At 54.0% G+C, this 26,156-nt stretch overlaps 5 protein-coding genes across 5 annotated transcripts; 3 read left to right on the forward strand and 2 right to left on the reverse strand.

The window, feature by feature from the left end:
- The first annotated feature begins 3,168 nt into the window (after positions 1-3,168).
- On the forward strand, positions 3,169-5,352 carry QC761_118820 (uncharacterized protein). The gene is made up of 4 exons (XM_062875168.1): positions 3,169-3,865; positions 3,923-3,987; positions 4,045-4,516; positions 4,568-5,352. The coding sequence occupies exons 1-4, from the start codon at positions 3,450-3,452 to the stop codon at positions 4,872-4,874; spliced, it is 1,260 nt and encodes a 419-aa protein (XP_062738405.1). The 5' UTR covers positions 3,169-3,449; the 3' UTR covers positions 4,875-5,352.
- A 5,909-nt stretch (positions 5,353-11,261) lies between these two features.
- On the forward strand, positions 11,262-14,651 carry QC761_118830 (uncharacterized protein; the record flags this gene model as incomplete). Its single annotated transcript, XM_062875169.1, has 1 exon — positions 11,262-14,651. One exon carries the CDS (start codon positions 11,262-11,264, stop codon positions 14,649-14,651), a length of 3,390 nt encoding a protein of 1,129 aa, XP_062738406.1.
- QC761_118840 (uncharacterized protein) lies at positions 14,336-16,747 on the reverse strand (the record flags this gene model as incomplete). Its single annotated transcript, XM_062875170.1, has 2 exons — positions 14,336-16,403; positions 16,509-16,747. 2 exons carry the CDS (start codon positions 16,745-16,747, stop codon positions 15,128-15,130), a joined length of 1,515 nt encoding a protein of 504 aa, XP_062738407.1. The 3' UTR covers positions 14,336-15,127.
- A 1,867-nt stretch (positions 16,748-18,614) lies between these two features.
- HRR25 (serine/threonine protein kinase) lies at positions 18,615-20,426 on the reverse strand (the record flags this gene model as incomplete). The annotated part of the gene is made up of 3 exons (XM_062875171.1): positions 20,031-20,426; positions 18,814-19,871; positions 18,615-18,687 (listed from the first exon to the last, which is right to left on the reverse strand). The coding sequence occupies exons 1-3, from the start codon at positions 20,058-20,060 to the stop codon at positions 18,615-18,617; spliced, it is 1,161 nt and encodes a 386-aa protein (XP_062738408.1). The 5' UTR covers positions 20,061-20,426.
- A 4,149-nt stretch (positions 20,427-24,575) lies between these two features.
- On the forward strand, positions 24,576-26,130 carry QC761_0021370 (uncharacterized protein; the record flags this gene model as incomplete). The annotated part of the gene is made up of 4 exons (XM_062872073.1): positions 24,576-24,620; positions 24,943-25,392; positions 25,671-25,754; positions 26,080-26,130. 4 exons carry the CDS (start codon positions 24,576-24,578, stop codon positions 26,128-26,130), a joined length of 630 nt encoding a protein of 209 aa, XP_062738409.1.
- Positions 26,131-26,156: the final 26 nt, after the last annotated feature.

The following is a 26,156-nucleotide window of genomic DNA, read 5'->3' on the forward strand; positions in this document are numbered from 1 at the left end:
TCTGCAGGTGAAGAGGGGTGGTGTTGTCGAATCAGATACCGAGACTGGAATACCTTCTTCAATGCAATGGGATGTTCAAAAAAGGCATCTTGCATGCAGATATCGAGGATATCAGCATGTACTTAGGGGGGAGGGACTCTAGCTTGGCCACTCAGGCTACAGTATGTATGGCTGGCATGACTGAGATGTATGTAAAAGTCTAGTGCCAACATCCAGAGGACGGACCCCAAAGATCTCAGGCACCTTCACGGGTTCACGCTAGAACTTGTCTGGAGTCAATCCCGCTGTGGATGATGCTTAACTTGTGTGGGCAGGCAAGCTTGGCACGGACTTGCGAGAGCATGAGACGGAAGTAGTCATGAAATAGGAGACCAGACCTATGCATTCTTGGCATGATTGGGCACCAGGTACGCTGTCAGACTGCATTATAGACCGATTGCACTTGCATCTCCTGGGACAGGGCATACTGCACTGTCAGCTTGATTTCGATTGGTTTGCCCACTTACGAGAGTCTTGGAGCAGACTATTGGACTCCATTCTCTTCCCGAGTTTGGCAGGTGAGTGCACTAGTGTAGATGTCGACCGAGCTGGGTTTCTTCGTATTCTCCCTGGCCACAAAAAACCGAAGACACTATACAATTAGCAGCCTTTCATACACACCATTCTCACTCAAAGACAGCCATAAAATTCTACCAAAATTCTTATATGTTTCAAAAGTACTAAAACAGCAGTGTTCAAAAGATGAGAGGATTTGAGGAAGTGGTGGTTGAGAAAATTACGTTTTAATATAGACGTGGTTGTGTAAGTGACGGTGATTTAGGTATTCCACCAAAGAACGAGCGCCGCTGGGAAGAAGTGGGGTCTCCCGAGAACTATCGCCGTGCGCGTCGTTGTGATCGCCGAAGTGTCCGGGGCTCCGGCCGCCCGGCTTTTTGTTTCAATATCAAATAGCCTTTCGGCGGTCGCGAGAACGTCAAACACTCTCCTTCCCTCCCTCATCTAAGCAAACAAGCGCCGCGCATGAGCAGTGTTGGGAACAGCTGTGCCAGCGCCGCAAGGGCTCACGGGCTTCGAGAACAAATCGAAGACAATGCGGGAAGACCTCGAGCCAGCGGCGTAGATGACATGTCTTGGCGCAAAAGTCCGACGGGGGACTTTTGAGGTTGGATCGCTTGTCGTTCGCCGTGACAGCAGCAAGACCTTGGGAGTTGCACAGAGGCGCCTGTCGGGCGATGTTTGCAGGACAAATTCCCCCAGATGTAACAGCAAGAGTATCATTTTAGGACTTCCAGTGCCCCGGAGCTGGAAAGCCTTGTGAAAGTGGTGGCCTAAGCTGCGCCTACTGTCCAGTGCAACCCCTGCTGGGTCGGGACATGCGAGACAACCGCTCGTCAATCGTTTAATGTTCGCCGGTTTGCCGCGATGGATGGCCCGTGCACGCCCGTTTTGACCGGTATACGCTATGCACGATGGGGTTCTTCGAAACGGAATCACCAACTTGACCCAGTGCGTCGGGACAGGGTTCAGGATCCTTCAACACGACTTCATCTCCCTCTGCCACAACCTCGAGGTGGTCGCCCACACCAAAGAAATCATTCCCCTGCTGACAGCTTGTTCACAAGTCTCCCCTCAGGATACGCCGGTCATGAGCCGCCGGCAGGCATTTCTCTCGGAGACCACGAAAACATGTGCTTATGGCAACTTCGCCTGAACCCTTCACATCGCTGCCGCATCTTTCCACAGGTATTTTGCCTGTCTTTTTGTCCTCCCGGCGAGGGACTTTGAGTCTTCTGCAGGAGTGGATCTTTCCAGACTCCCCATGTCTCTCAATGAGGCAATTTGACCCGTTGGCTCTCCCCGCTGACAATACTGATCCTGCCCCGCTACATGAATAACGTCGTCTCTGGGAGTTCTGCGAGATCCCTTTCTCCTCGCTCGTCTGCCGTCATGCCCACCAAACCCTCCGAACTCTTCACCGTGGCGGTATTTGGGTCTGGCGCCGTGAAACGTCCAAGTCAAACCCGCACAAATCAACTCGAACAGACGCCAGCTGCGTATGGCGGGAACCGGCGTTTGCTTCTTTGGTCTGATTGATTCCGCCGGACGCCGCAGATACACTCCTGGGACAACCTGTATGGTCACCGTCACCTTGATCATAGGCATGTGGTCATTGTGCAGCATTGTCTTGGATAAGAGTGCAGTTGCACCACTCAGAGGAACATCTTCAACATCCCATGCCACCTCTCCCGCGACATTGCTGGGCAGTCCTGTCTGGGCACGGCACATACACCTTCTTTTCACCTAAGAGCATGCTGTTTCTCATAGCACCGCGCGGCACAGCTTCCCATAATCTTCTGCTGGCACCTGAACCGGGCATTCACGGACAGAGATGGAAACGCTGGAGCCTGGGGGCCATGACATGACCGTTTCACTTCTGCGCCACTTGATCGCTCAGTCCGTTCTCAGTCTCTTGTTTCCTCTCCCCCCTTCTTCTCTATGCTCGGCCATCTTCATTCCATGTGGGAGCGAGATTCTGAAGGAGGAGACTCTTTCCAATGTTTGGTCTTCAGGGGGAGGACGTACATCTTGACCAACTGTCAAGCACACGGGCACGCTACCACCTGCGGAAGAGACCTTCCCCATACCTACACAGTGTACGCAATGCTGTCATTGCCCCAGTAGGGTCGCTGACTCGTCAACTTGACAAGCAGTCAATTTAGCATATTTCTCCAAGCTAGTCTCTTTTTGGTTGTCTCTTCCATTGTAGGGCTTGTTTTCCCGCGCTCTTTTTATGCATCTTGTTTGTATCGAGGTACTGTTCTAGATCCACACCACCACCCACACCCACCCTGTCTCCCGCCGTTCAGTGGCCCTTGCCAGAACCCCTTACCCCGACCCCTGGAACGTGCCTCGCTCTCTCTGTCGTTCCCGGCCTTTCTCCCTGTCAGGCTTGTTGAACCCATGTATACCCGCTGCCCACTTGGGGTGCGGATTCCTTGCCGGCCCAAACTCGCTCTGGGTGCTCGATGTATGGATACCTCAGGAGCAAGGTGCAACCGCCATGTACAGCAGTACCCCAAGCAGGGTATGTGTGGGGATGGGTACTGCCTCTCTCCACGTTATAAGCCTAGCCTCCCCGGCCCCATGCTCCAAGACCTTTGAGGCTGAGGGCCATTGCCATCGAAAAAGCTTCAAGCTACCCCAAAGATAGATTGACAAGCTTTGTTCGAAATCTTGCTACCTGATCGCTTCACGGGCCAGAGACCCGACGCCAGACCTCACACGTTCCGTTGACATCCTCATATAAGTCGACGAGTGCCTTTTTGCCGTCAACTTTATAGCGGCAGATCCATACCATTACTGACAAACGTAGGTGGTCTTCCACTCGAGTTCCTTTTTGTTTTCTTAGTGTGTCTTCTTTTCCCCCCAGTCTCGTTTCTCCATACAAGATGGACTCCTCCTATTCAGACCAAGACTTCGACAACACTTACTCACACAACGCCAGATCGAGAGCCGGTAGCGGGGTGTCTACAACAGAAGGGCTCTTTCAGAACTTGCAGCTTGCCGAGTCTCCGTCCCTGGAAACCGGTTCCTATACCAGCAGCAGCAGACCACCATCCTCGAGGCGCCTGGCCTCACCCGTATACTTAAGTCCGAGCCTGTCCCACCCGCCCACCTATCTTTCCAGCTCCATCTCTCCACATCAACAACACTTTGCACACCTACCCTCGGACACTGAGTGGTTCGAAGCGGAACACGCATCAGTCCACGGCACACCACTGTTACGACTGGAACCTGCACCAGACCACGGGGAAACGGCTTCGACGTCATCGCCGCTGGCATCGATCGAGCCGGAAAGCATGAGGTACTACGCACGCCAGTTAGAGAGTTGCAGAAAGGATCGTGACTGACACCCATCCAGCGCCGTTGCCGTATCATACGATCCAGGATTCAGCATGGGAAGCAGATCTTCTTTCACTTGGCCAGGTGCGTCAGCCTCCCTATCATGCTGGACGGACAATGCATGCTCACCAGCAGCAACAGTATTGGACTCTGGAAGCGGTCTTTTGCCGCCTGACATGAGCCACCACTACGGATCAGAAGCCAGTTTATCACCGCCCAGCGGATCACGCTCGATCACGGGCAGCCCGCCAAGAAACACACTCACGCCGGAACAGAGGGAACTAAAACGCCAACGAGACCAGGCCCGACACAGTTCGAAGATGCACGCTCGCGGGCGAAGGGCGGGAAGTGGCTCCGAATCGGTGTACTCACCTCCAGTAGCGCTGGCCGACTTGACGACAGGCTCCTCCACGATGCCGATCTATACCACCGCGCCATCTCAAATGTCGCTCATGGCCGAACCTACAACGTCACATTATTTGCCGCCCTTCTCGCCTCCCCTTCCAGATCAAAGCCAGACAAACATGTTCCCGAGTCCCTACCCGCCACAGTCGTACATGCCAGGCTACAGCTACCAGCCATCTCCGGCCCCGAGTCTACCATCGCACTATGGGTATGTTTCCAACCCGGGAAACAATCGGGCGGTTACTGACACCTTCCTCAGCAGCAGACCAGTCATGGGAGACCCGAATCTTGGCATGTACTCAGTTCCACCCGTGATGGGCCCAGGACCTCAAGAAACGAGCGGACAGGTACGAGTGGTACACAGCCGACCAAAGCCACAGTGTTGGGAGCACGGATGCAACGGTCGCCAGTTTTCTACCTTCAGCAACCTTCTCCGGCACCAGCGTGAAAAGTCAGGACAGGCCACGAAGGCGACGTGTCCCAACTGCGGCGCAGAATTCACACGAACCACGGCGAGAAATGGGCATCTGGCACACGACAAGTGCAAGAAGAAGAGCAGCAACTGAGCTCCAGCGGGCTGCAGGTGTTTCTGGATTTGCGTTTCGACTACAATTTCTATTCTGATTTCTGTACACATCCCTTTTGCATGGCGAGATTTTGGGAGGGAATTTTGGTTCTTTTCTTCTGGACATTTTATCTTTTCTCTATACACTTCTTCTCTGGTACATTATGCCTTTTTTTTTTTTTTTTTTTCGGTGGGTTTTTCTAGAATTAGGGGACAGTGAAGAGTGCTTCTCAGGGGGTCGCATATACTAGGGGATGGCGAAAACGATGCCGAACTTATAGGTGTAGAAGACTGGGAGTTCGGCAGCTTGCTCCAGAAAAGGGAACCGGCAACAAAGGGGGGATTTGATGTGTGTTATTTGAGGACCTGTGATGGCGCAGGTTACGAGCCTTCTTTGGCCAATTACTATACCCATTTTATTAAGCAGAAATATGATCAATGTAACAAGCACCGTTGAGTGTGCATCGGCAAAGGTTACAGCTCTTCTTCACTTCCACATTGGCGCTATGCAAATCAAGGTGCCTCCTTCCCAATCAGTCCAGTTGGAAGAAATGGGCAGTTGGCCGTCAGTCAGACGAACTAGAGGCAGGAGGCACGCACTGGGTCCTTCCCGCTCCCGAGTTCCTACCTCAGAAGGAGGGCTGCAGTCTGACCGTTGCTCCTTCTTCCCGCAGTCAACTCCCGGGGGGCGCCTGCCAGGTTGATCCCACAAGTGACGTTGTCAGCCTCCAGTTCCACATCACTTCACCGCCCTATCATCCGACCTCTGACTAACACACCCCGATGCGCAAAATATACAAAGTCCTCACGGCAACATCTGTTTGCTGTCTGCCTTCCAGAGCAAGTGATGTCGGGCCCTACCTGAGGGCTTTTGGCAGTGATGACTGTGGCTGCACCCAAGGTGCGGCCAACTCGGCGGCCATCTTCAATGGCGGCAAACCGCCCACCAGAAACTCACAAAAGCCATGTGCTTTCCAACAGCGCACTCGATAGCTTTGATCTCCGCGCGTGGACGGCAGATCGTCGCCAAACACATTGCCATGGCTGTGCTTGTCAGGTATGTCTCCCCTGATCAAGGAATGCTCAGGGGCAGCCTTCATCAGGGCTCCTACAGCGGATCAATTCTGCTGTTGACGAGATGACCACGCCGTGCTAATTTCAAATGCAGTCATTTCTTTTTCACACAGATATCACACGATCCAGGGCCATATCCATGAGAGCCCGGCATAGAGCGCCAGCCTATCATGTGTCCCATCTGCGATCTTCAGGCTCAACTATTCATGGACTCGAACAAGTGCCTGACAAATCCTCGGATTTTGGCTCCTCCTTTGACACAGCAGAGAGCGGGCATTTGTGCCTTTGTGATCGGGAACTTCACCCACAATCCCCAACAGCTCACACAGGTGTCACGATTTGATACCAACCTCGGTCTCGAGGGGAAAACGCCACTGGGCCATTGGAAGACCACGTCGTGGGAACAAACAAGATTGGTATCATGGCCACAGATAACAAGCGATCTCCAAGGATGCCCTGGCCCAATTAGGAGACTCGAGGGTGGCCAACAGTCGACATCGGGCCCGCACCAATGATGTTTGAGAGAATTCTGCTGGCTGAAATCAATCTCAACTTTCCCCTGGAAGATCTGTTTCAGCGATGACTTTGTTACCCGCGAAGACCGAAGACCATGCGATAACACTCAGCGGGGAGTTGCTGCTGTCAAGTCTGGCATAAGGGTTACACAGCCGCGCTAGAAATAGCTCCAAACCAGAACATGTCAACCACCACCTCAAATCGTGTTGGACACTCGTGAATGGGCAGCGTCCGGGCTCGTGCTATGACAGTGCGAGCAGATGACCAAGTGGTGAGTGCAATTCTTCACCTTTCACCGTATTTTGTGACAACGCGAGCATCCGAGCTCACCCAGCATGCTGGGTCCCTAGCCATTTCCGCGGCCACTGTGCCACCAAGATGCCTAATGGTGGCGGGAAGCTCAAAACACCGAGTGTCTTCTTGCGAGATAGCGTGGCGACCCGGGTCTGACTAGGCCCATCGGCTCCGGCGAGGTGTCCGGCAGTCATGCTCGCTAATGAAGATCCGACAGCTTCCGGAAGGTCAGACGTCCGTACGGAGGCCGTGGCCCGGCTATATCTCCGCGATTCGATGCCAAGACCGGATTTAGATCCAACTGTACCACAACGACGTCGACATCGCATCTGGAATTGTTCGAGAAGCGGTCATCATATCATGCATGGTAAATCACTGCGTCTGAAGGCGATTTGAACAATACGAACGGTCACATATGCTTGTGTTACCCATCGCTCGGAGTCCGGATCATCAGGAGGACGTGTACGGCACAAGCACAACCGAGCAACCCGACAGTTGTGCTGCGTCATGCTCTTCCATGGAGCGTTGCCTTTTTGGAGCGTCAGCAGCCACCGGCCATATAGGCGCCCCTCGGGGATGAGCTGACGGAGAGGATCCCGTCGGCCCGCCAGCGGATTTCCACCTACCAGGTCCGGCTCACAGAACTGGTGAGTTTGGCAGTACTTTCTTATTCTGTTGGCCCGGGATACCTGTTGGGGCACATCTCGTTGGTCAGTCTCCAGACCGGCCTGTTACCAACAATTGCTGCGCAGCAAGTGAAGCGCAGCAGCCCGGTAAATGCATATCAAGGTTTGTTTCGCTGCAATTACACCCCCTTGCCAGAAGGCAAGCCTCCCTTGTTTTCTGTTTCTTGGGTGCAATTCAACCATGCAAGGACGGTTGCTGACTCTGCATCGATGTTATGAAACACGACCACGGCATCGGGAGATCGTAAGTGCATTTTCTCCTGGTCATAAATTTTCACTGATCGGTGGAGATTGTTGTTATGCGCCCGGATTGCTGTAAACAAGAATGAACTGTGTTTGTCTGGCAACGGTCCCATGCGGGTCAACCATTTGCGGCTCAATCCCGCTTCCCCGAGGCTCGTTACACCCCGGTACCGGGGCCCGCTTCCAACATTGCCGACTCCGGCCGCTCTGCCGTTGGCTACTTGAGCAGATAGTGCAAAAGACTTGGGTGAAGGCAATCTGTGGAGAATGGCCCGGGTTCTTCTTTGAGATGCCGTTGCTGTCTCGGTGCCGGTGTTGCTAGAGCCAGTGTTATCGGGACCGGCTTCCTTAGAATTGGACCTTGCTGGATCCGTAACGAGACCCGGAGAACGGGACACCCCCGGCAGGCAGCAGCGACCGATCCCTGTCCAAGCACGGCTCGTTCGTCTTTTTTTATCTACGGTCAGCCACGATGTCAACAAGAGGACGCGCTTATTTCCTAGCTACAGGGTGGAACCAGGTGATGCGACAACACCAGCCCCCGTTGCAACATCGAGTGGCCAGCTCAACATTTTCAAGAGAATGAGACAGCTTCTAGAAAGACACTGCGCCGTAGGGGGGCGTCCCATGGTGACCCGATGATGGCTGGGTTTCACCTGGGATATGGTATGGTATCACTGGGTGCTTCTCGCGGCCAGCATTCACGGATTGCGTCTATACGAACCCGCCAGTGCGATAGGTGGAAGGCCGATGTCAAGTTTTGAGGATTACCCGTGGGCGGACCAAGGTGACGGTGCGATGCACCACCAGCTAAGCCCTGGAACCCGGTGAGCTCCACACCGGGTGCCAGGATCCTTGTGGGGTTTTTTTGTTTCCTTACAGGACTAACGACGCCATGAGGAGGGGTGGTGACAGAGAGACGGATGGCGCTCACCATGTTGGCCGGAACTTTGGCAGGAATGGGTATCCGAACAACAGGTAGGTTTTCTGATTTGCTCCGTGATAGTGGTACGATATCGAGATGGCGAGATAAGACCGGCGGGATGGAACCATGGCGTTCTTGACAAATCTCACTGCTGGGACTCAAAGTGGCGGCAGGATATCAGATCTCATGGTGTACGAGACGAACCGGACAGGGCCCAACGACTACGCTTGTGTTCAGTTTTTACCAAGGCGGAATTGCACAAGCGCTGCGCTGGCAATAGACGGGGGGAGGGGGGGTTCTTGAATTGGAAACCGATAATGAGAATGATTTCTATTGTTGTCGAGGATTACTGGCTTGTGGAACGGAAGTTGTGGTGGTTGGGGGAGATGGTTCACACACGACGAGATGAGGTGTGGCGCATGGAGGCAGAGTTGTTGTCGAGGACAAGCCAGAAGACGTCAACAAAGTGCTAAACTTGGAGGGTTTGTTAGAGGAGGTATTTTCCCCGTTGCTTGGTTTTGATGGTTAGTGTGTTGGTTTGCAAGAGCATGTGGTGTTTCAATATTGCATTTCCGATATGATGATTATTACTGATGACGATGGGATGAACTTTGTCAGCTAACGAATGCATTTTTTTGGTTGTGAGAACGCCTCAAAACGTGGCACATGCAGGGAATTATAGATGGAGGACCCCGATAAATCCGGGCCGTCTTGTCGATGAGAATAAATCCGACCAATACGATGGTCCATGTTAAATATGTAGACGAAGATGTCCGTTTTGGATGAGACGGTTTGTGTTGTTGTTGTTGTTGTTGTTGTTGTTGTTGTTGGGGTGTGTTTGAATGGAAATGCGGGGAGAGGAGAGGGGGGATTTGCTTGTTAGGTTGACCGCCTTCTTCATCAGGAGGCCAGACAGGGCAAGCAATAGCAAGCGATGCTTCATGTGCCGCGGTGAGGCAGCGAACATCCCGCGCGAGGTTTTCCCGTGAAGGGGACGATTGGGTTGGGGGCTACCGAGAGTGGTGGTGGTGGTGGTGGTGGTGGTGTTGTTTTGGCACGTGCGGCTTGAGGGATGTGGGAGAGATGCCGGGTGGGAGAAAGATGTATGCACACCTTGCCGGGTTACCTAAGCTGGGGGGTAGGGGTAGAGCAAAAACGGAGGATGTCTATCGATTTACTGCATAATTTAGGCTGGTGGAAGGATCTGCACTATTGACGTTATCCGCCTCTAGCGCGCGTTAGTTCGCGCTTAAGACCTGGGAAATTTGGAGCTCTTGGCAGCTGCGGCGGATTACCTGAAGGAAGGCAAAAGGGTCAAACAAGCGCGGTTTTTTTATTTCCAAAGATGGATTTGGAAAGAGGGAGGAAGTATTGGCCTTCCAGAATCTTACCTGTGCAATTGTCAGATGCAGGTTGCTGGCGCTTGGTGGGGGTGCGAAACATTTTGATGATGGTGCAGGCGAGGCTGGGACGGGAGGCTGCGGTGGTGATTTGGGGGTTGGCTGAATGCCAGGGAAAGGGTTTGTAGGGGGGCGTAAAGCCCCACTATTGGGACGCTGAACGTCAACACAACACAGCGTTGTGGGCTGCTGGGTAAGAAGCGGGCAAACCCACACAAACCAACGCCGGCCCCATTCTTCACGATTTTTGAGAGGGGACGGAGTGGTCTGTACCTTCCCACTGCCACGCAACCCGTTCATTTGGGAACAGATCAGCAAGTGCAGGAGCACCCTTAACCGTTGCGTGGGTCCTGGACCGTGTGGCTGCCGTTTTGGGAGGGTGTAAGTATCTTTAGCAGGCAGGAGCAACTTGGGGACTTTTGTCCACCATTCATCTGCTGACGAACACAACGAGGTTGATCGACAGCAAGCAACAATCAATATTACATTTGTCCCTCGGGAATCCACACCACCAACGGACTTTTGTTTGAGTGTGTGTAGGTGCGGTTATCGATCTGAGCCGGCAGCAGCGGGCCACGCCACACCGCGACCACCACCACCCATCAGCTCAAAACTAACATCACACATACCAGACCCCGAACGGACCAGCTATCAGGCCGATATTCTTGACCTGCCACCACCACCTCCTCCTCCTCCTCCTCCCCACGTTTTTTCTTGTCTCTGTGGACTGGGCCGCGGTCTCTCCAAAAGGCGAAACATTTTTTTTTTTTTTTTTTTTTTTTTTTTTTTTTACCACGCCACCGGTCTGCGTGCTGAAGCCGCCCCCCACCCCCCTACCTACCTACCTACCTACCTACCTACCTAAAGGCCGTCTAGGGAAATTCTTGCGATTGGAAGTTTTGGGGCGTGGAAAAACGCGGGTGTGTGGTGCAGGCTAGACCAGCTCACCGGCCTCGATCTTGGCCTGGAGATTGAGATCTGGAAGTCTCGGGTTGAAAAGTTACCGGGTGATCAAAAGGGCTTGGGATTCTGATATTGGAGAAACCGCAAGGGGATCTAGGCACCGGGTGCGGGATAGGTTCGGCATTGAAGCGGAGGGAGATCGGGCAGAATTCTCGGGGTTTCCGGATTGTGGAGGGAAGAGGTCGGTGACGGGCTGGGAGGAAAAGTGGGAGGGAAATTGCTGTGCGGGCCGGTTGCCGTCCGCTGAAGTTTTGTTGTTGATCAACGGACTTGACAGCAGCCTAGCGATGGCAGGTCTAGTTGTGGCCTCTGCTTGGAGGCAGCAGCGGAGGAAAAGGGTTTTCCAGTCTGTTTTCAGCGGGGAGGTTACCAGTACCACTGCGGTAGCGGGAGTTCAGTATCCAGATCCGGGACAGGGGTTGGGGGGTTCGAAATTAGGGAGTGGTGCTGGTCATAGTGTTGACCCCTATCTTGCTCCTTCGTCGTCGGCCACGCTGGGGCATAGCACACCTGAACCACAGCCACCACATCCATATGCGCCAGGTAATGAGTATGCGCCAGGTAATGAGCACCAGAGGGCGTATGATCAGGCGTGGGAGGTTGTAACTTCACGGGTGGCTCTCCCTGCGAGTGCTGCCGGTCCAGCTCCGGGAGCGGGGGAATCAAGTCCCGGCTTATCACTGGAGAGTTTGACTGCTGCCCGAGAGCAACCTCAATCACGGCGTCGGAGGAACCAGAAGGTAGACGAGGAACGGGAGCAGTTTCTGCAGTGTTTGTCCCTGTTAGAGAATGCAGAGGCTGTGCTACCGGAAGCGAGGGAGAGGAGGGACGTGATAGGGTGGTATGTAAGCCAGGTGAGGGCGCACTTCGCCATGTGGGTGGTGCCCCTTTTGGCGGGGGGGTCGGACACCGCTGCTGCTGCTGCTGCTGCTGGGACTTTGGCAGCTCAGGGGGTTACCCACCGGAGGCATCAGAGGAATAAGCATTCGGTTGATTCTACTGCTGCCGGACGTGGCCGGGAGTGGAGTGGAGGGAGCCAGTATGATAGGCATATGGCCGTGGTGATGAGCACGATTGAGACGCTGGAGGGGGCGTTGGGCATGTATTTTGAGGGGTTGAATTCGTTGTTGGAGGGGTTGAGACGGGCTTCCGGGGAGCAGGACAATAGCTCGTTTGGGATGAAGTTCAAGAGGGATATCCATGCGCTGATTGCGAATTCTGCCTCGCAAGGCGGGGTGATGGGGAGTGTGAAAGTTGTTCTGACGAAGCTGGCCGGGGTGATATTGGGTGTGGAGGGGTTGATGGTTAGGTTGGGTAGTAAGAAGGGGCCTTGGGGGGCGCCACCGGCTATTCCCCAGGAGAACGATTTCGATGTTTTGGCGGCGAAGAGAAAGTTGGGGGGGTTGGTGAAGCAACTGCATAATGTTGGGTTGACGGGCGAGAGGTTTGAAGTGCTGTTTGCGGAGGTTATGAACGATATGATGTCGAGATTTGTCAAGGGAGCTTATGCGGGAGTTTGGGCAGCGAGCGATCCTGAGGAGGGGAATGTGGTTGGGGGTGCTGGGACGGCTGCGGCCAGCAGTGTTTTTACGACTTCGAGGGGGTCTGGAGGGGATGCGACAGTGCCAGCTGCCACCTCTTCTTGTATCAAGTCGCTCAAGGACTGGGTCGAGAACCGGTATGCACAGTTGAATGTCCAGGTTCTGTCGTGGATCAACGCGACGCCGATGTCACTGGCCGATCTCAAGGCATGCCAGTCACTGGCTTTGGGCCGGTTGGCTGCGTTGCGTATTCAGGAGCTGTTCGACATTGTTCTTGCCTGGCCGGATGCTAAGGGTGCGCTGGAGGATTTGAAGGCTACTATCACGACTACTACTCGGAGACAGTTGCTCACGGAAAACTTCTCGAAGGCGCTGGAACAAAGATTGTTACATCCTGGGTGCAGCACACTAGAGATTTTGCAGACGTACATCCACATCATCAAGACATTCCACGCACTTGATCACAGCAAGGTGTTGTTGGGGAATATCGAGCCAGGACTGCAGCTGTATCTCGTCCAGCGTGAAGACTCCGTGCGGGTAGTAGTGGCCGGCCTGCTGGCCAGCAAAGAGGAGATTGAAGCTGCAGCAAAGGTTCAGCAGATTGACGAGGACGAGAGATTGCAGCGAGGGGCGTCCGGTCCTACAGCTGCTGCTGCCGACCTCGGCCGAAGAGAGATCAAAGCGCAGGCATATTCGACGCCAGGTGTTGCTGGTTCATCAACGGCTACGACATGCAAAACACCCACCACACGCAGCAGGCAAGGGAGGGATAGCAACCCATCGACCCCTGCTCCAGCACCAGCTCATAGGCAGGGACCAGTTCTGGCCCGCGCGAAGAAGGTCAACAAACTGGTCGAGCTCGCCAAGCTCCTCAACGAATCCGCCTCTGTCCGTCGCGCTGGTGCCACGGATGATGACCAAGAACTGGACTGGAACGACCTCAACTGGGTTCCTGACCCTGTTGACGCTGGCGCCAACTACAAGCGTCCCAAGTCCGAGGATGTGATCGGCACCTTGATCTCGGCCCTGGGAGCAGAGGATGTTTTCATCAACGAGTTCACCGCTGTCATCGCCGAGCGTCTGTTAGGAGACCCCAAATCTTTCGAACAAGAAATGCGGGTGCTCAACCTCCTCAAACGACGCTTCGGAGAAGCCGCCCTCCAAAAGTGCGACGTTATGATCAGAGATATCCAAGAATCAAGAAAGCTGAATTCCAAAATCCGAAGAAATAACGCCGGTGGCCCACAACCATCCAATATCCCAGGGCAACCCCCAGTGCTGGCTACACCGGATAACAAGGGCAAGTCAGTCGCCACTCCCCAGTCTTCTGAGAAGAGCAAAGAACAGAAGGACACAGGATACCACGCTCGCATCCTCTCCCGCATGTATTGGCCCGCTTTTGAAAAGGAGCACTTCCTCCTCCCGGCTCCGATTCTCGACTTGCAAAAGCAATACGAAAAGGGGTATGAGGATCTGAAATCGGACAGAAAACTCACCTGGCTCAACCAGCTGGGTCAGGCGAGGGTGGAGCTGGAGTTGGAGGATAGAACGGTGACGGTGGACTGCGATACCGTTCAGGCGACGGTTATCTATGCGTTTCAGTCGTCACCGGATTCCTCGACGACGCCGGTCAAGAAAGCGGTAGATGATTTGTATCTTGAGCTTCAGCTCGATGGGGATCTCATTGCGGCGGCGTGTGACTTCTGGGCGAGGAAGAGGGTGCTCAGGAAGGTTAGCACGGCGGATGGGGGCGTGTTTGTCGTTTTGGAGAGGCTGTCTGATGAGAATGTGCCTGTGGGTGAGGATGCTCAACAGGGCCAGGCGGTAGAGGAGAAGGGCAGGGAGAAGGAGGCGGCGACGGCAGGGCCAAAGGAGGGAGGGGCGAAGAAGCTGAGTGATAAGGAGAAGGAGAAGAGGGAGGTGTATTGGAAGTACATTCAGGGGATGCTCACAAATTCGAGCGTGACAATGCCGATCAATCAGATTGCCATGATGATGGGGGTGTTAGTTATAGGGGGGTTTTCGTGGAGTCACGAAGAGCTGCAGTCGTTTTTGGGCGAGAAGGTGGAGGAAGGGGCGGTGGAGGTTGTGAGCGGGGGGAAGTATAAGTTGGTCAGGAAGCGAGAGAATGTATAGGATTATGAAAGGATGGAAACTGTAGCTCTTTTATTGAGATCAGCAGGAGGTAGAGATACTGCGAACAACCTATTTATCAAACGCGATGTTGCGTTGTCTTGTAGCGCTCTGATTACAGCTCTGAGCGTGGGAATAGCCCCCCGTAGTTATCCAGCTGCTTCCTGACCGAGCCATTTACGAATGGATACTACTTGATTGATGCTGTCTACCTGCCCCAGGTTGATACAGCCACGTCGAGAATTCAACAAGCAATTGCTAACCAGTCGTGTAAACATCCATCCCGCAGAACAACACAAAGAAGCCTTCAAATTGTATCATGAGCGAACACCACCTCTAATAAAACTGAGTCGGGTATCACCAAGCACTCCATACTCCCTCCCCCTTTGCTGTCTACTCTTCGTTGCCTATGCCCCCCATGAAGCCACTGCGACATGTATGCTTTCCCATCCAACAAAGCCAGCCAAGCCGTCAAGTCCTCATAACAAACCCCCATGGGCAAACCACCACCACCCCATCCCCACCATCGCCATCGTCCCCAGGAAAACCGCTCCCTCCTTGGTACTCCAAACCAAAGCCAACAAACCCACCACCAGCTCCCTCCTCCTAGCCGTCTGCCTCCTCCCCCAAGCCCAGACATCAATATCGACCGGGAGCTTTTTCTTTCCTACAACTTCCCCCTCCAGCTTCTTATCTCCATCAGGCAATGGCACCCTCCCCCTCCAAAAAACAGCCCTGTGATCCGAACTCTGCACCACAGGCAAACTCCCATACACACCCGTCTCGACCTCTGCCCCCTCGGCAGCGCTGAACAAAACCCGGTCTGTCCACGCCGGCCATCGGTGCGAGGCAAATTTCCAGGGAACCTCGCTCCCCTCTGCTGCGGCAGCCTCATTCACTGCCCCTTCTGGCGAGTCCAGAATATCGTACTTGTATGTTGGGCCAAAGGTGACCTCGGCCTCGGACATCCCGTGGAATGTCCGACCGGCGAGGCGTTCTTGAGTGAGCTGATCCCGGGAGAAGAAGTGGCTGTAGTGGTTTTCGGAGGCTGGGTCAAAGCTGGGGAAGGCAGAGCCGGGAGGGGGGGTGGTGGAGGAGATGCGGTAGTTGAGGTCGCCCGCCACAAAAAGGTGCGAGGTAGGTTTGAAGATGGAGATGTCTTGGAGCCGTCGCTTTTGCTCTGGCGTCAGGGCGGGTGTGTCGTCGCTGACAAGCGAGAAGGTGGAAGGCGGAGAAAGCAGCGGCGCGTCTTCCTCCTCACTAGAATCCATACTCCCCGTCCTCTCCAGCGGCATCGACCTCTCCCCCGCCCCCGACCTATCCACTTGCGTCGTCGCCGGCCTCTCCCCAAACACCCCCGGCAGCACCACCCGCGGATCCTCAAACGTCAGCCCACCCACCACCGCCCTCCAATTAGCATTCCTCTTCTTGAGGTTCCACTCCATAGCCGCCAAATGCGTAGCCACAAACGTCAGCTCCTGCCCTTGATAGTTCACCCTCACCCCCACCGCCCCCTTGTTCCCCATCCCGGCGGCCCCAAAGCCCACCTCCCCTTCCTCTAGCGTTCCAGAAATCCTCTCGGGACAAAGCGCAAACACCAACAGCGCCGTCATGCCCACGTTCTTCCCCTTCACAAGCGTGTACTTTTGCCCGGCAGCAGCGAGATTCAACGCCTGCCCAAAAGCGTCGTAATACCCCCTCAACCACCACTCCCCGAGGAAGGAGTATGACAGCGGTGCAATTTCCTGGAGCGACCTGAACCCATCAAGTTAGCAAGAAACCATCCGAAAAAGATCAGACGGGGAACTGGTGTGGGGTGGGCGGGGTGAGAGGAAAAGAGAAAAAAAAAAAAAAACACACATCACCACCAGTTCGGGCAAACCATCTTGTCCCAGCAGCGCATCCCGCAAATGCCCCCCAAAAACAGGCACATCCACGACATTCTTCGCGCAGTTAAACGTCAGCACCAGCAGCTCCACCCCCGCCTTGGAGAGCTTCATCCCGCCGTCGGTGGCCGTTTGAGGAGCGGTGACGTCAATGTCAATGTTGATGCCCGCCGTGGGAGGGAGGTTCGCCGTGCTCCCCGATTGCAAGCCCATCGCTGCTTGCGTCGAGGATCTGGTACGGACCAAAAGGTGGAAGGAGTGTCGTAGCAAGTGTGTCAGTGACGTATTCAGGCTGTTTGTGTCGTCGCAGCGGGAAAGTTGGGGGAACTGAAAATAAAATCGTGTGAGGCGAGCTGTTTATATGGGAATGAACCCTGACAAAGCCAGTCTGCTCCTCCCGTAAAACAAAAAAAATAAATAAATAAAAATAAATAAAAAAATAAATAAATAAAAATAAAATAAAAAAAATAAAAAATAACAAAAAACAAGAAAACCAATCAATCAAGGGAGCAATTATGAAGATCGATTCTATCAGTTATCACACACCAAAAGATAACTCTTCTAGAACAAGAAGAAAACCTCAGGTATCTAACCTACATCCCTTCTTATACACATTTGCCTGCCTAGCTGCTGCTTCTTTGCTCAGTGGTCTACGTACTCGGTTACTGCCCGCCAAGCAAAAGTCACTCACTCGGTCTATGACTGCGTATTCTGCAATCTGCGTGTGACATTCACACAGCCTCACCAGAACACCAGACACCGACTTTTCCATGCAGCACACCAAAGGAGGCTGAGCCACCCGCTTCAGTTCAATGGTCGCTTTGCGAACATACCTGATCCAACCCGGGAATTATCCTGGAACAGCAGTCATGCTTTCACACAAAAATCACTGGCAGACTGGTGAAGAGCAAAACAAGACCTGAATTTATGAAAACTACCTGCCGCCATGCATTGCCTGCCGTCCCCAGTTCAGTCTTGAGTGCGAGTCGCCTTCCCACACCCGGACCCGGCGCAGCTTCCTAGTTCCACTTATTCCCGTCCGGCTTCCCCGACCATGACCGCAGGGAAAATTCTCCGAAGAAGGTCCACGGAGATGGTACAGTACTAGCTAGTGCGTGATCCCATGGTCCTCTCTCCTGAATCACATCACCGCCAGCGGCCAATCCATCCCACTCCGCAGTTTCCCCCAACCAGCCATCCCCGTGTGTCACAGCCTCCTCGACTCAAAACCTCCCTGCCAAGCAAATGCAACGACATGCCTCTGGATCTCCAACTACGCCTCCGCAAGCCCTTTCAAAGTACCACCGGGAAGCGGAAATCACCAAAGACGCAAGTTCGGCTTTGCCAGATCTCCATCTCATCTTGCCCATCATTGCAAAAGAAAACGCTTCTTCCCCTGACCTCCCCACAAGCGGATCCCGATGCGATGAAGTGCAAGTGACGAAAAGGCATAATGGAAAAAAACAGAAAACAAAAACAAGAACGAAAAGTTTGAGCGCGGTAGTCCGTGTCGAAAGCGGTGTGCCTTGTGTTGTCAATCTGCTGTGGCGACCCGAAAAACCAGCTGCTCGAAACCGTCGACAGACAAGCAGTCTCCCCAATCCAACCAAGTTGCGCAGCATTATGTTGAATCTGGTCCGCCGACAGCCGACCGTCTCTCGATATTCGACACCCCGAACAAGTCAGAGTGCCGGGCATGCCGTTCGTCCGATCAGTTTACCCAGTCCGAAATCCTCTCCAAGCTCCTAGCCATAGGGGCCAAGCAGCTTGCGAGAACACTTGTGAATAAACAGTCATCCGAGCCAGAAGGAAAAGGGGGTCATAACTGATGAGATGCCGAAAAACGAAAAAGAAAAAAGACGCAATTCGTAAAACTGGGTGCTGAGGCGTGTATCTGCTATCGATGCTGATCCGCTCCCGGCAGAGCACGAGAATGTGCTCTGCCGTAGAAATCAAGGACAATTCATAGTGGGGGCCGCAGGTCGACCATAACCCACACACAATCGATGAGAATCCACTAATGCTACAACCCAAGGGGAAAGAGGGTTCCGTGTGAAAATTGCCAGTATCAGGTGTTGCTTCACTCCATGGGGCGGTACTGTTTGGAAGCATATCCTGTGCCAGCGCCTTGACCTTTAGCGGCCGAGCGCAGCCTATTTATCGCAAACTGATTGTCAGCACTCCATGTCAGCATTGTCCCTCCGGCCAGCGTTGATGAGCACACCAAACTCGAAGGAAATATGATTCCTTACTAGGAATGCTTTTGGGCTGTAACTCACATCCTGTCGCTTCCTCCGACGGCACGGTTGGTCTCGGGGGTCTCGCCGACCTTCCTGGTTCCGCGGGGGGCAGCGGGCTGGCTCTCCTTACGGGCGGCCGCAGTGTTGTCCTTGGATTCGGCGGCGGCCTGACCGGGCTGGTTGGCAGCCTGCTGGATGGCCTGGGCGTTCTTCTGATACTTGTACACAGTCCAGTCAAAGACATAGTCGTACTGGAAACCCTCGCGGACGAAGAGATCGCGGAAGATCTTGCGGAGGTAACTGTAGTCCGGCTTGTCGTCGAAGCGGAGCGAGCGAGTGTAGTTCAGGTAGATAGCAAACTCGTTAGGGAACCCGCGGCACAGCACATCGGTGGGCGTCGTCATCTTCTTCTCCATGATGCGGTCGTACTTCTGCTTCTTGGTGGCAGCCTTGAGTCCCTGCCAAGGCAGAGATCCGCGGCAAAAGTAGAGCATGACATAGCCGAGAGACTCCATGTCGTCACGGCGAGACTGCTCGACGCCCAGGTGAGTGTTGATAGACGCATAACGAGCGGTGCCAGTCAAGTTCTTGTTCTCTCTGTAAGGAATGTGGAAGTGCGTCTTGGGGTCGCGGTACTTCTTGGCCAAACCGAAATCGATCACGTTGACCTGGTTGCCGCGCTTACCGATACCCATGAGGAAGTTGTCGGGCTTGATGTCACGGTGGATGAACGACTTGGCGTGGATGTACTCGATGCGGGAAATCAACTGGTCGGCCAGGAGCAGGACCGTCTTCAACGAGAACTTGCGGTTGCAGAAGTTGAAGAGATCCTCCAGGGAGGGGCCGAGGAGGTCCAGGACCATAGCATTGTAGTCGCACTCGGTGCCGAACCACCGCACGAAGGGAATGCCAACACCACCGGCAAGGGACTTGTAGACGCGGGCCTCATATTCCAGCTGGGGGTGCTTGGCCTTGACGCTTTCGAGCTTGATGGCAATTTCTTCGCCCGAGATGATGTTGGTGCCCAGGTAGATGTCGCCGAAAGAACCGGAACCGATCTTGCGACCGATGCGGTACTTGTTACCGACGCGAAGATCCTATACGAACATGTCAGCGGTCATTTCGAACAAGATGTTTTTTTTTTTTTTGTTTTTTTTTTTTTTCATTTTTTTTTTTCATTCGCTCCGATCGACGGCCATCAAGGCCATGGGCAAAAGCGAGATGCATCATCGCCGACCGAAGAAAGGGATGCGTACCATGGTAGTCATGCTGTTGGCGGATGTCATGTGTTCGCTCCGAGAAGATTCAGTGGTTAATCGACAGTGAGAGGGTTTGAAGTCGTTCGGACGTTGCGAAAGGCTGTAGTTTAAATGGAGCCGTTAGTCTCTTGCCTAGGCGTGTTTCGAGGTTTCAGGTCTGGGGCTTAGGGTAGAACCGGATGAGGGAAAAAACTGGGCACAGGCGGTGAGGTAGTGTGGTGTAGTGTAGTCAAAGGAACGGCTCAAGTCTTTCACCCGGTGCAACCAAGGGACATCGGTGCAGTGGGCAGATCAGATGCGTGATGACGGGGAGTCTCGCCTCGGAATATGAGGACGGTGAAAAAGGCGGACAAGGACGTCTCGCATCCGCCCAGAACTCGGGACCGGAACTGAGCCCTTTTCTTAGGGGGGTAAAACGAAGCCAAAAACAACAAATGCATCTCTGTCTTGTTTCCAACTCACCTATTGATATCCGCAATGGGGGAGTGTGTTCGATCAAGGCGCGGGTCGGCCGGGGTCGATGTGTCGACGACGGGTTCGGTTGTGGTGAGGTGAGTTGTCGAATGGAGGGGGAAGGATTTCCTGCTTTCCGACCGTGGAAGGGTTGGAAGGGTTGGAAGGGGTGGCAAGGAACAGAGATCAGGCCTGTTAAGCGGGCGGATCGTGGTTAGCTCGCAGTTGTGGACCAGGCACGAGAAAAACAAGACACGACGATGGCAAACAATGGGCACGGGGAAGGGGGCTTCTTACCCTCAGAATAGCCCTTCTGTGCTATTGCTGTCAAAGGGCGGGAGACGGTGACGATATTTGGGAAAGGAGAAGGGCAGAGGAGAGCGAGGGAGAGAGAATGGAAAGTGTTTGGTGCTGGAGACCTGAAAGACCTGGGCTGGGCCAACCTGACAGGCTGACGGGCGAGGTCCATGCTGGGGCGGGCTCGGCGTCCGCCCCCCCCGTTGTGGGACGAAGAGGTGGGCAGGCTCTCCAGTTGCTGGCCTCGCCCCGACCAGACGCATGGACCGCACAGTGCGGGTGTGCGCCCAGGGCGACACCGAAGCTCTCACCGTCGGTTGGAGGAGGCACTCTGAACAGCCGTTTCAGGCACAGCCAGCAAGCAGCCCAATCTGATTCGTGTCTTTGTTGACAGTTCGCATTTGAGCATTATACAGAGAAACGACAGGCATTGGGCTTGCCAGGGTTGTTCATGGGGCGTTGGCGCTGGCTTGTGTCGCCTTCTGGTAGGCGGACAGCAGTTCTCCTCGCGTGCCCGACGCACAGTGCAGGAAACGCACTTTTGGGGAAAGTGGGATTGTGCAAACTTGGAATTCCAACTCATGCTTCCTCCATCCTGCACCCAAGGGATATCCAAGCCAACTTGCAAATAACAAAGTCATGTGTTTCTTTTTCTTTCAGACACTTTTGCCTGCTTCTTTTGAAAACGAACGATAAACCCGACGCCCTTTCGGAAATGGAAGCCTTGGAAACTGCAGTTGCTGTCTGTCTGTCGCCTACGCACCTATCAAACGGCCGTCCCAAAGCCCGCGGCGGTGCTATCGACCATCAGCGCCTATTATTAAATCCCTACGAAAACATAGATCCGCGCTCCCTTTCGGTGCATCTCGACCTTCCACTTTTCCTTACACAACGCTAAGAAAACGGCATCGCTGCAACGGGTCAGCCGAAGTGTTCACTGCTCACACTGTATCCCGGCTTTTGCGAGCGGTGGGAACGAGATCGTAGGGCGTGAGCAGGGGGGGCATTCAACTCTCCAAAATCCACGATTGGCTGATATGGGAGGGAACCTGGAAGGCATCCAGAACGCCCCCCCTCAATACCACCCTCAAGTTTGCCTTTCTCCCGGACATGAATGTTGCCTCTAGATGTTTCTGGACCGCCCACCGCCTCTCCCACGTCGTTTCCGATTCAGATCGGCATATCCAGGAGAAACATGTTCAAGAAGTGGTAACTTACGGCCCGCGGCCGTGCCCGCGTGTGCTGATTTATTCAAGGGTGCGCCCTTTTGATGAGGGGGAGCCAGGGCTTCCATGGTGTGTGGCTTTCCCCTCACTCGGGCCGCGACCCACACTTGACAGCATCCCAAAAAATGATTCAGATGACCTTTTTTGTTTTTTTGGGTCAGGTAGTGATACACTACGCACGTATAGGTCCTATTACCGCTCAGCCCGAGAGTCGAAACAAGCGGGCAAAGTTGTTGTTTCTCCACGTTTTTGGGCTGTGTTTGGTGTTTTGCTTGTGCCAGACCTATGCAAGTCATCCATCCCCAGACTAATTCTCCCACAGCCTCTTGATTCGGTCACCAACCCAGTAGTTCGACACCGAACACGACGCGATGTATCGAGCCGACTCACTTTGATGGCATCGTTCATCCGCGGCCCTGGGTTGAGGGCTGTGGGAAGACATCGGCTTTCTCTCTCTTCCCCAAAACTAGAAACCGGTTTTGGGGGCCGCCTTGTCTATCTTTCTTATTGAAGCCAAGGGGTGTGCCCGCTATTGTCTTCCACGCTACTGCGTAGAATAACATATATTATTCTTTCGCCACAGAGCGCCCACGTGAGGGGCTGTGTGAGACGGGATGCTGTGTTTGTACGACAGCGAAGAAGGTTTGTGTAGGTACAGAGCCCATCTCCGACCAAGTCCTATTACATCTACGGTTTTGATGTAATAAAAGGTCGGAGATTTACTAACCCGACCTACTCATTCTCAGTCCGATCCGTTAGTAGTTCCGAGATAGCCGGGCTTTGGTGCTGGTGACACAATGACCATTCGAGATCGGGGATTAGGGAGGGAGTGGGAGGCAGGTTGCACAAAGATACACCCGGTGTTGGGTTGGGCATAGACATCGGAGTTATCGAACATCGGTCCAACCGTGCTCGGTGTCGAAGACACTGTGGATGAGGCAATGGCTGGTTCTCGACATGGTCAGCTTGTCACGTAACTCGGAGTGAGTTTCGATGTTGAGAAATGGGAGGTAGGTAGGACGGGAGATGTCATCATGTCTTACTGAATCAGAGTTTGGGTGTTGGGCATGCCAGATCTGGGTTGCTTCATGTCTGTGGCTGAGGCTTCAGGCCATGGTGACATCTTATGGACTGGGGATATTGTGATCCAGAGCTCTTTCTTGCTTTAGTTGAGGTAGATCTGGTGCCATGGAATGTTCTCGGGCTTCAGTAGACATCTACTCATACTGCCTATAGTCTCATGGGGGTCGGACATCCTATGACTGCTCATCATTTGACGAGAAATCTCATGATAGGCACCACTCGGATGGTTATGCACCATGAGTTGGCCTGTGATATCTCACAAAACAGCTCACACAAGGTACCGCTGGATTCCCATCATCATTGAACCCCTCTACTCGTCTTTCCGTGGTACTCTTCATGATGCTTGATGAGTGAGTGAACAACAACAGTTACTTTCAACTTCGTCGAGCTTGGGGCGAAAGTTGGCCTATTCACCCGAGCATTAGACATCAAGGTGTCCAGGTGCTCATAAGCCTACAGTCCATTTCATACCCCGCTGGACCCCGCTGGACCCCTCGTCCACCGTAGCCCAATATACCCCGCCGCAAACCTGTCGATATCGCAGTTCAGGGTCCATGGAGTTGTGGATCTGGCTGTGAATTCGGAAGGTGGGGCAGAGTTCACAAGCGGCATAAAAAAAGGCAAACCCCCTTTATGCAGGCGCGGACAAGGAAGGGGCCGGTAATTGTGGAATTGTGTCGATGATAAGACTTGGCACTTAATCAACACCCCGGCCCAAGGGTCCTCGATCCATCACCGTGCCCCGTCCCCCGTGTCCCGGCTGATGTTGCATCTTCAGGGTCCAACCTGCAGCCACCGAGATCTCGATTTGATTTGGTTTGGTTGTCGAGAGCTGGAAGTGAGGGCGCGGAGAGGGAGGAAAAAGCAAGTGAAAAAAGAAGGGTGGGATGTCTGAGATGGGGGACGAACCTGGACTCCTGCTCCTGCAGCTCACCGTTGGGGGGTTCCTATATTGGCGATCATTGGGCTGTCCTGGCCATCGACTTTGCGGGGAAATAGGACCTGCCACGAACTGCTGAAATGGCTCAGGAGAAGGTGAGAAATGACGCATGTGCTGACGAGGGCGGCACCAAACAGAGCTGGTAGGGAGGTGAACATGATATCTACACACTTTACCATAGCTGTCGTTTTGAGTGCCTCTGATGCGATCACCGCAACTCCTCTCTCGGCTCCGTAGCCGACGGGAGAAGCAAACACCCGGACGCCGGCAGGACCGCAATTCCAATGACCAGACCCCCGTTGCCGGTCAGTCCACCATCGTGAAGTGACCTTCCTTGTCGTCCGCTCCACCGCCCAAGCCCGGGATATTTGTTGGGTGGACCAGGGGACAACCGTTAGGAACGTGGCAGAGAGCACGGCGCGGCTGCTGTCCTGTCGTCTCTGCGTAGTGTTTCCTTTTTGACATGATTTCTTCGTTTTTCGTAGCAAACAAACACTGCCGAGGGGTTGTTCATTTCTCAAGAGCTGTTGGTGGCTGATCTGGATGCGACACAAGTGGACAAGCGAAGGGCCTAGGAGAAAAAGGGTTGTTCGCGATTGCTGCCCCCCCCCCCCAGAACGGACCCCCAGACGCCGAGACGGAGAGCTTGGTGGTTCCATAACTTTTTTATTAACGTGACCACCCAAGGAGGAGTCTTCAGGGTCAAAGTCCAACACCTTTCTATCATCATCCCCCGCCCCATCCCTTTTTCATCCCAAACAACGGGACAAAGAGAGAGGGCGAGTTAATATTCTGCTTCTATCGCAGCATTCTTTATTTACTTTGAAGCTGAGTGTAGCATCCTGTGGGCAAACACAGCACCTAGGATCACCACCATCACGTACCTGCGCCATTGTTTGCAGATTCCCAGATTCCCGCCGCACCTACCTGGCCCCCGAATCTCCACCTCGACCTGCGCGGGCGATCCACACAGCATTCTCCAGCTTCCCACGGCGCGAAGCAAGACTGCAGCCTGTTTTGTTTCGCGACAATCTGGTGGAAGATCCCCCCAGTATCCAGAAGGTATCCAGAACCTAAGCTGGAAGCAGTCAGTTTCGCACTTTTGACGCTCTGTCGCTCCCTTTCCTCGGTTGAACTCTTGTTCGCTTCGGGGTGGCCGCGTGGTGAGCTCTTGGTAACGACGATCCCCGAGCTGGAATCCACCAAAGACCCCATTCCTCCTCCTCCGCGAGCCCCGTCCGCCGCCAGTCATCCGCCCGCTACCTCTCTGTCTCAACAATTCCAACCCGCGGCCTCTGTTTCGCCCTTGCAGCGTCGCAAAATCAATCCGCAGTTCGTGCTCGACCTTCTCTCAGATACGGTACGGTAGTGATCACTGTTGGTAGCCATCGTGCGCGTTCTTGCCGTCTGCTGCTCCCGAGATACCTAACCTGGGCTGCCCTACGTCAGGGGCTTCAACTCTGCCAGCTGCAGACAGACGCGACATTGCCGACTGGACATCTGCCTACTACCGACGACAGCCCAAGGGCTCTCACGGGCAGAAGTCAATTTGGTTGCAAAACGACCTGCATCACGTAGTGAATTATTCTTCGCGCCATCTCTCCTCCCCACGCAACCAACCCATCATCCCCAGGGCAGTACCAAGTCAAAGCACCCGCCGCCCAGTCGAGCGAGCACAGCGTGTGCAGTCGAATCTCGATCGAAATAGAGTCGAGCCAGCCAGTCAGTCTTTGGGTCTGTCGCTGTTGTGTGATCTCGGAACACCTGCTCCGAACCGGCTGCTGCTGCTAAGTTAGCACACAGAGAAAAGACCGAGATCAACTGCTAGGAGCATTGCCTAGGAGGTGTTCGAAGGGGGAATTGAAACAGAGACGGGCCCGGGGCCCCACGAACAACCGTTGGCCAAACTTGTCCTTCTTATCTCTAGCAACAGACACAGACAACTGGTATGACGCTAGCTCCAGCCAAAGGAATGATGAAGTGCCAGACATTTTTGACACGGTGCCACAGGGAAAAAAAAGAAAAAAAAAGAAAGAAAAACAAGCAGCACGAAAACCCGACATCCGCCCAGGCCGCCTCTCGGAAGCGTCTACGGTAACCTTCAATCACACACAGACATCACAT

The sequence above is a fragment of the Podospora bellae-mahoneyi genome, assembly GCF_035222275.1.
Source record: "Podospora bellae-mahoneyi strain CBS 112042 chromosome 1 map unlocalized CBS112042p_1, whole genome shotgun sequence".
In the NCBI taxonomy this organism is placed as follows: Eukaryota; Fungi; Ascomycota; class Sordariomycetes; order Sordariales; family Podosporaceae; genus Podospora; species Podospora bellae-mahoneyi.

Coding starts and splice junctions, on each gene's coding strand:
- QC761_118820 (XM_062875168.1), top strand. CDS start 3,450: ATGGACTCCTCCTATTCAGACCAAGACTTCGACAACACTTACTCACAC. Junction 3,866..3,922: donor ATCGAGCCGGAAAGCATGAG/GTACTACGCACG, acceptor ACACCCATCCAG/CGCCGTTGCCGTATCATACG. Junction 4,517..4,567: donor AGTCTACCATCGCACTATGG/GTATGTTTCCAA, acceptor CACCTTCCTCAG/CAGCAGACCAGTCATGGGAG.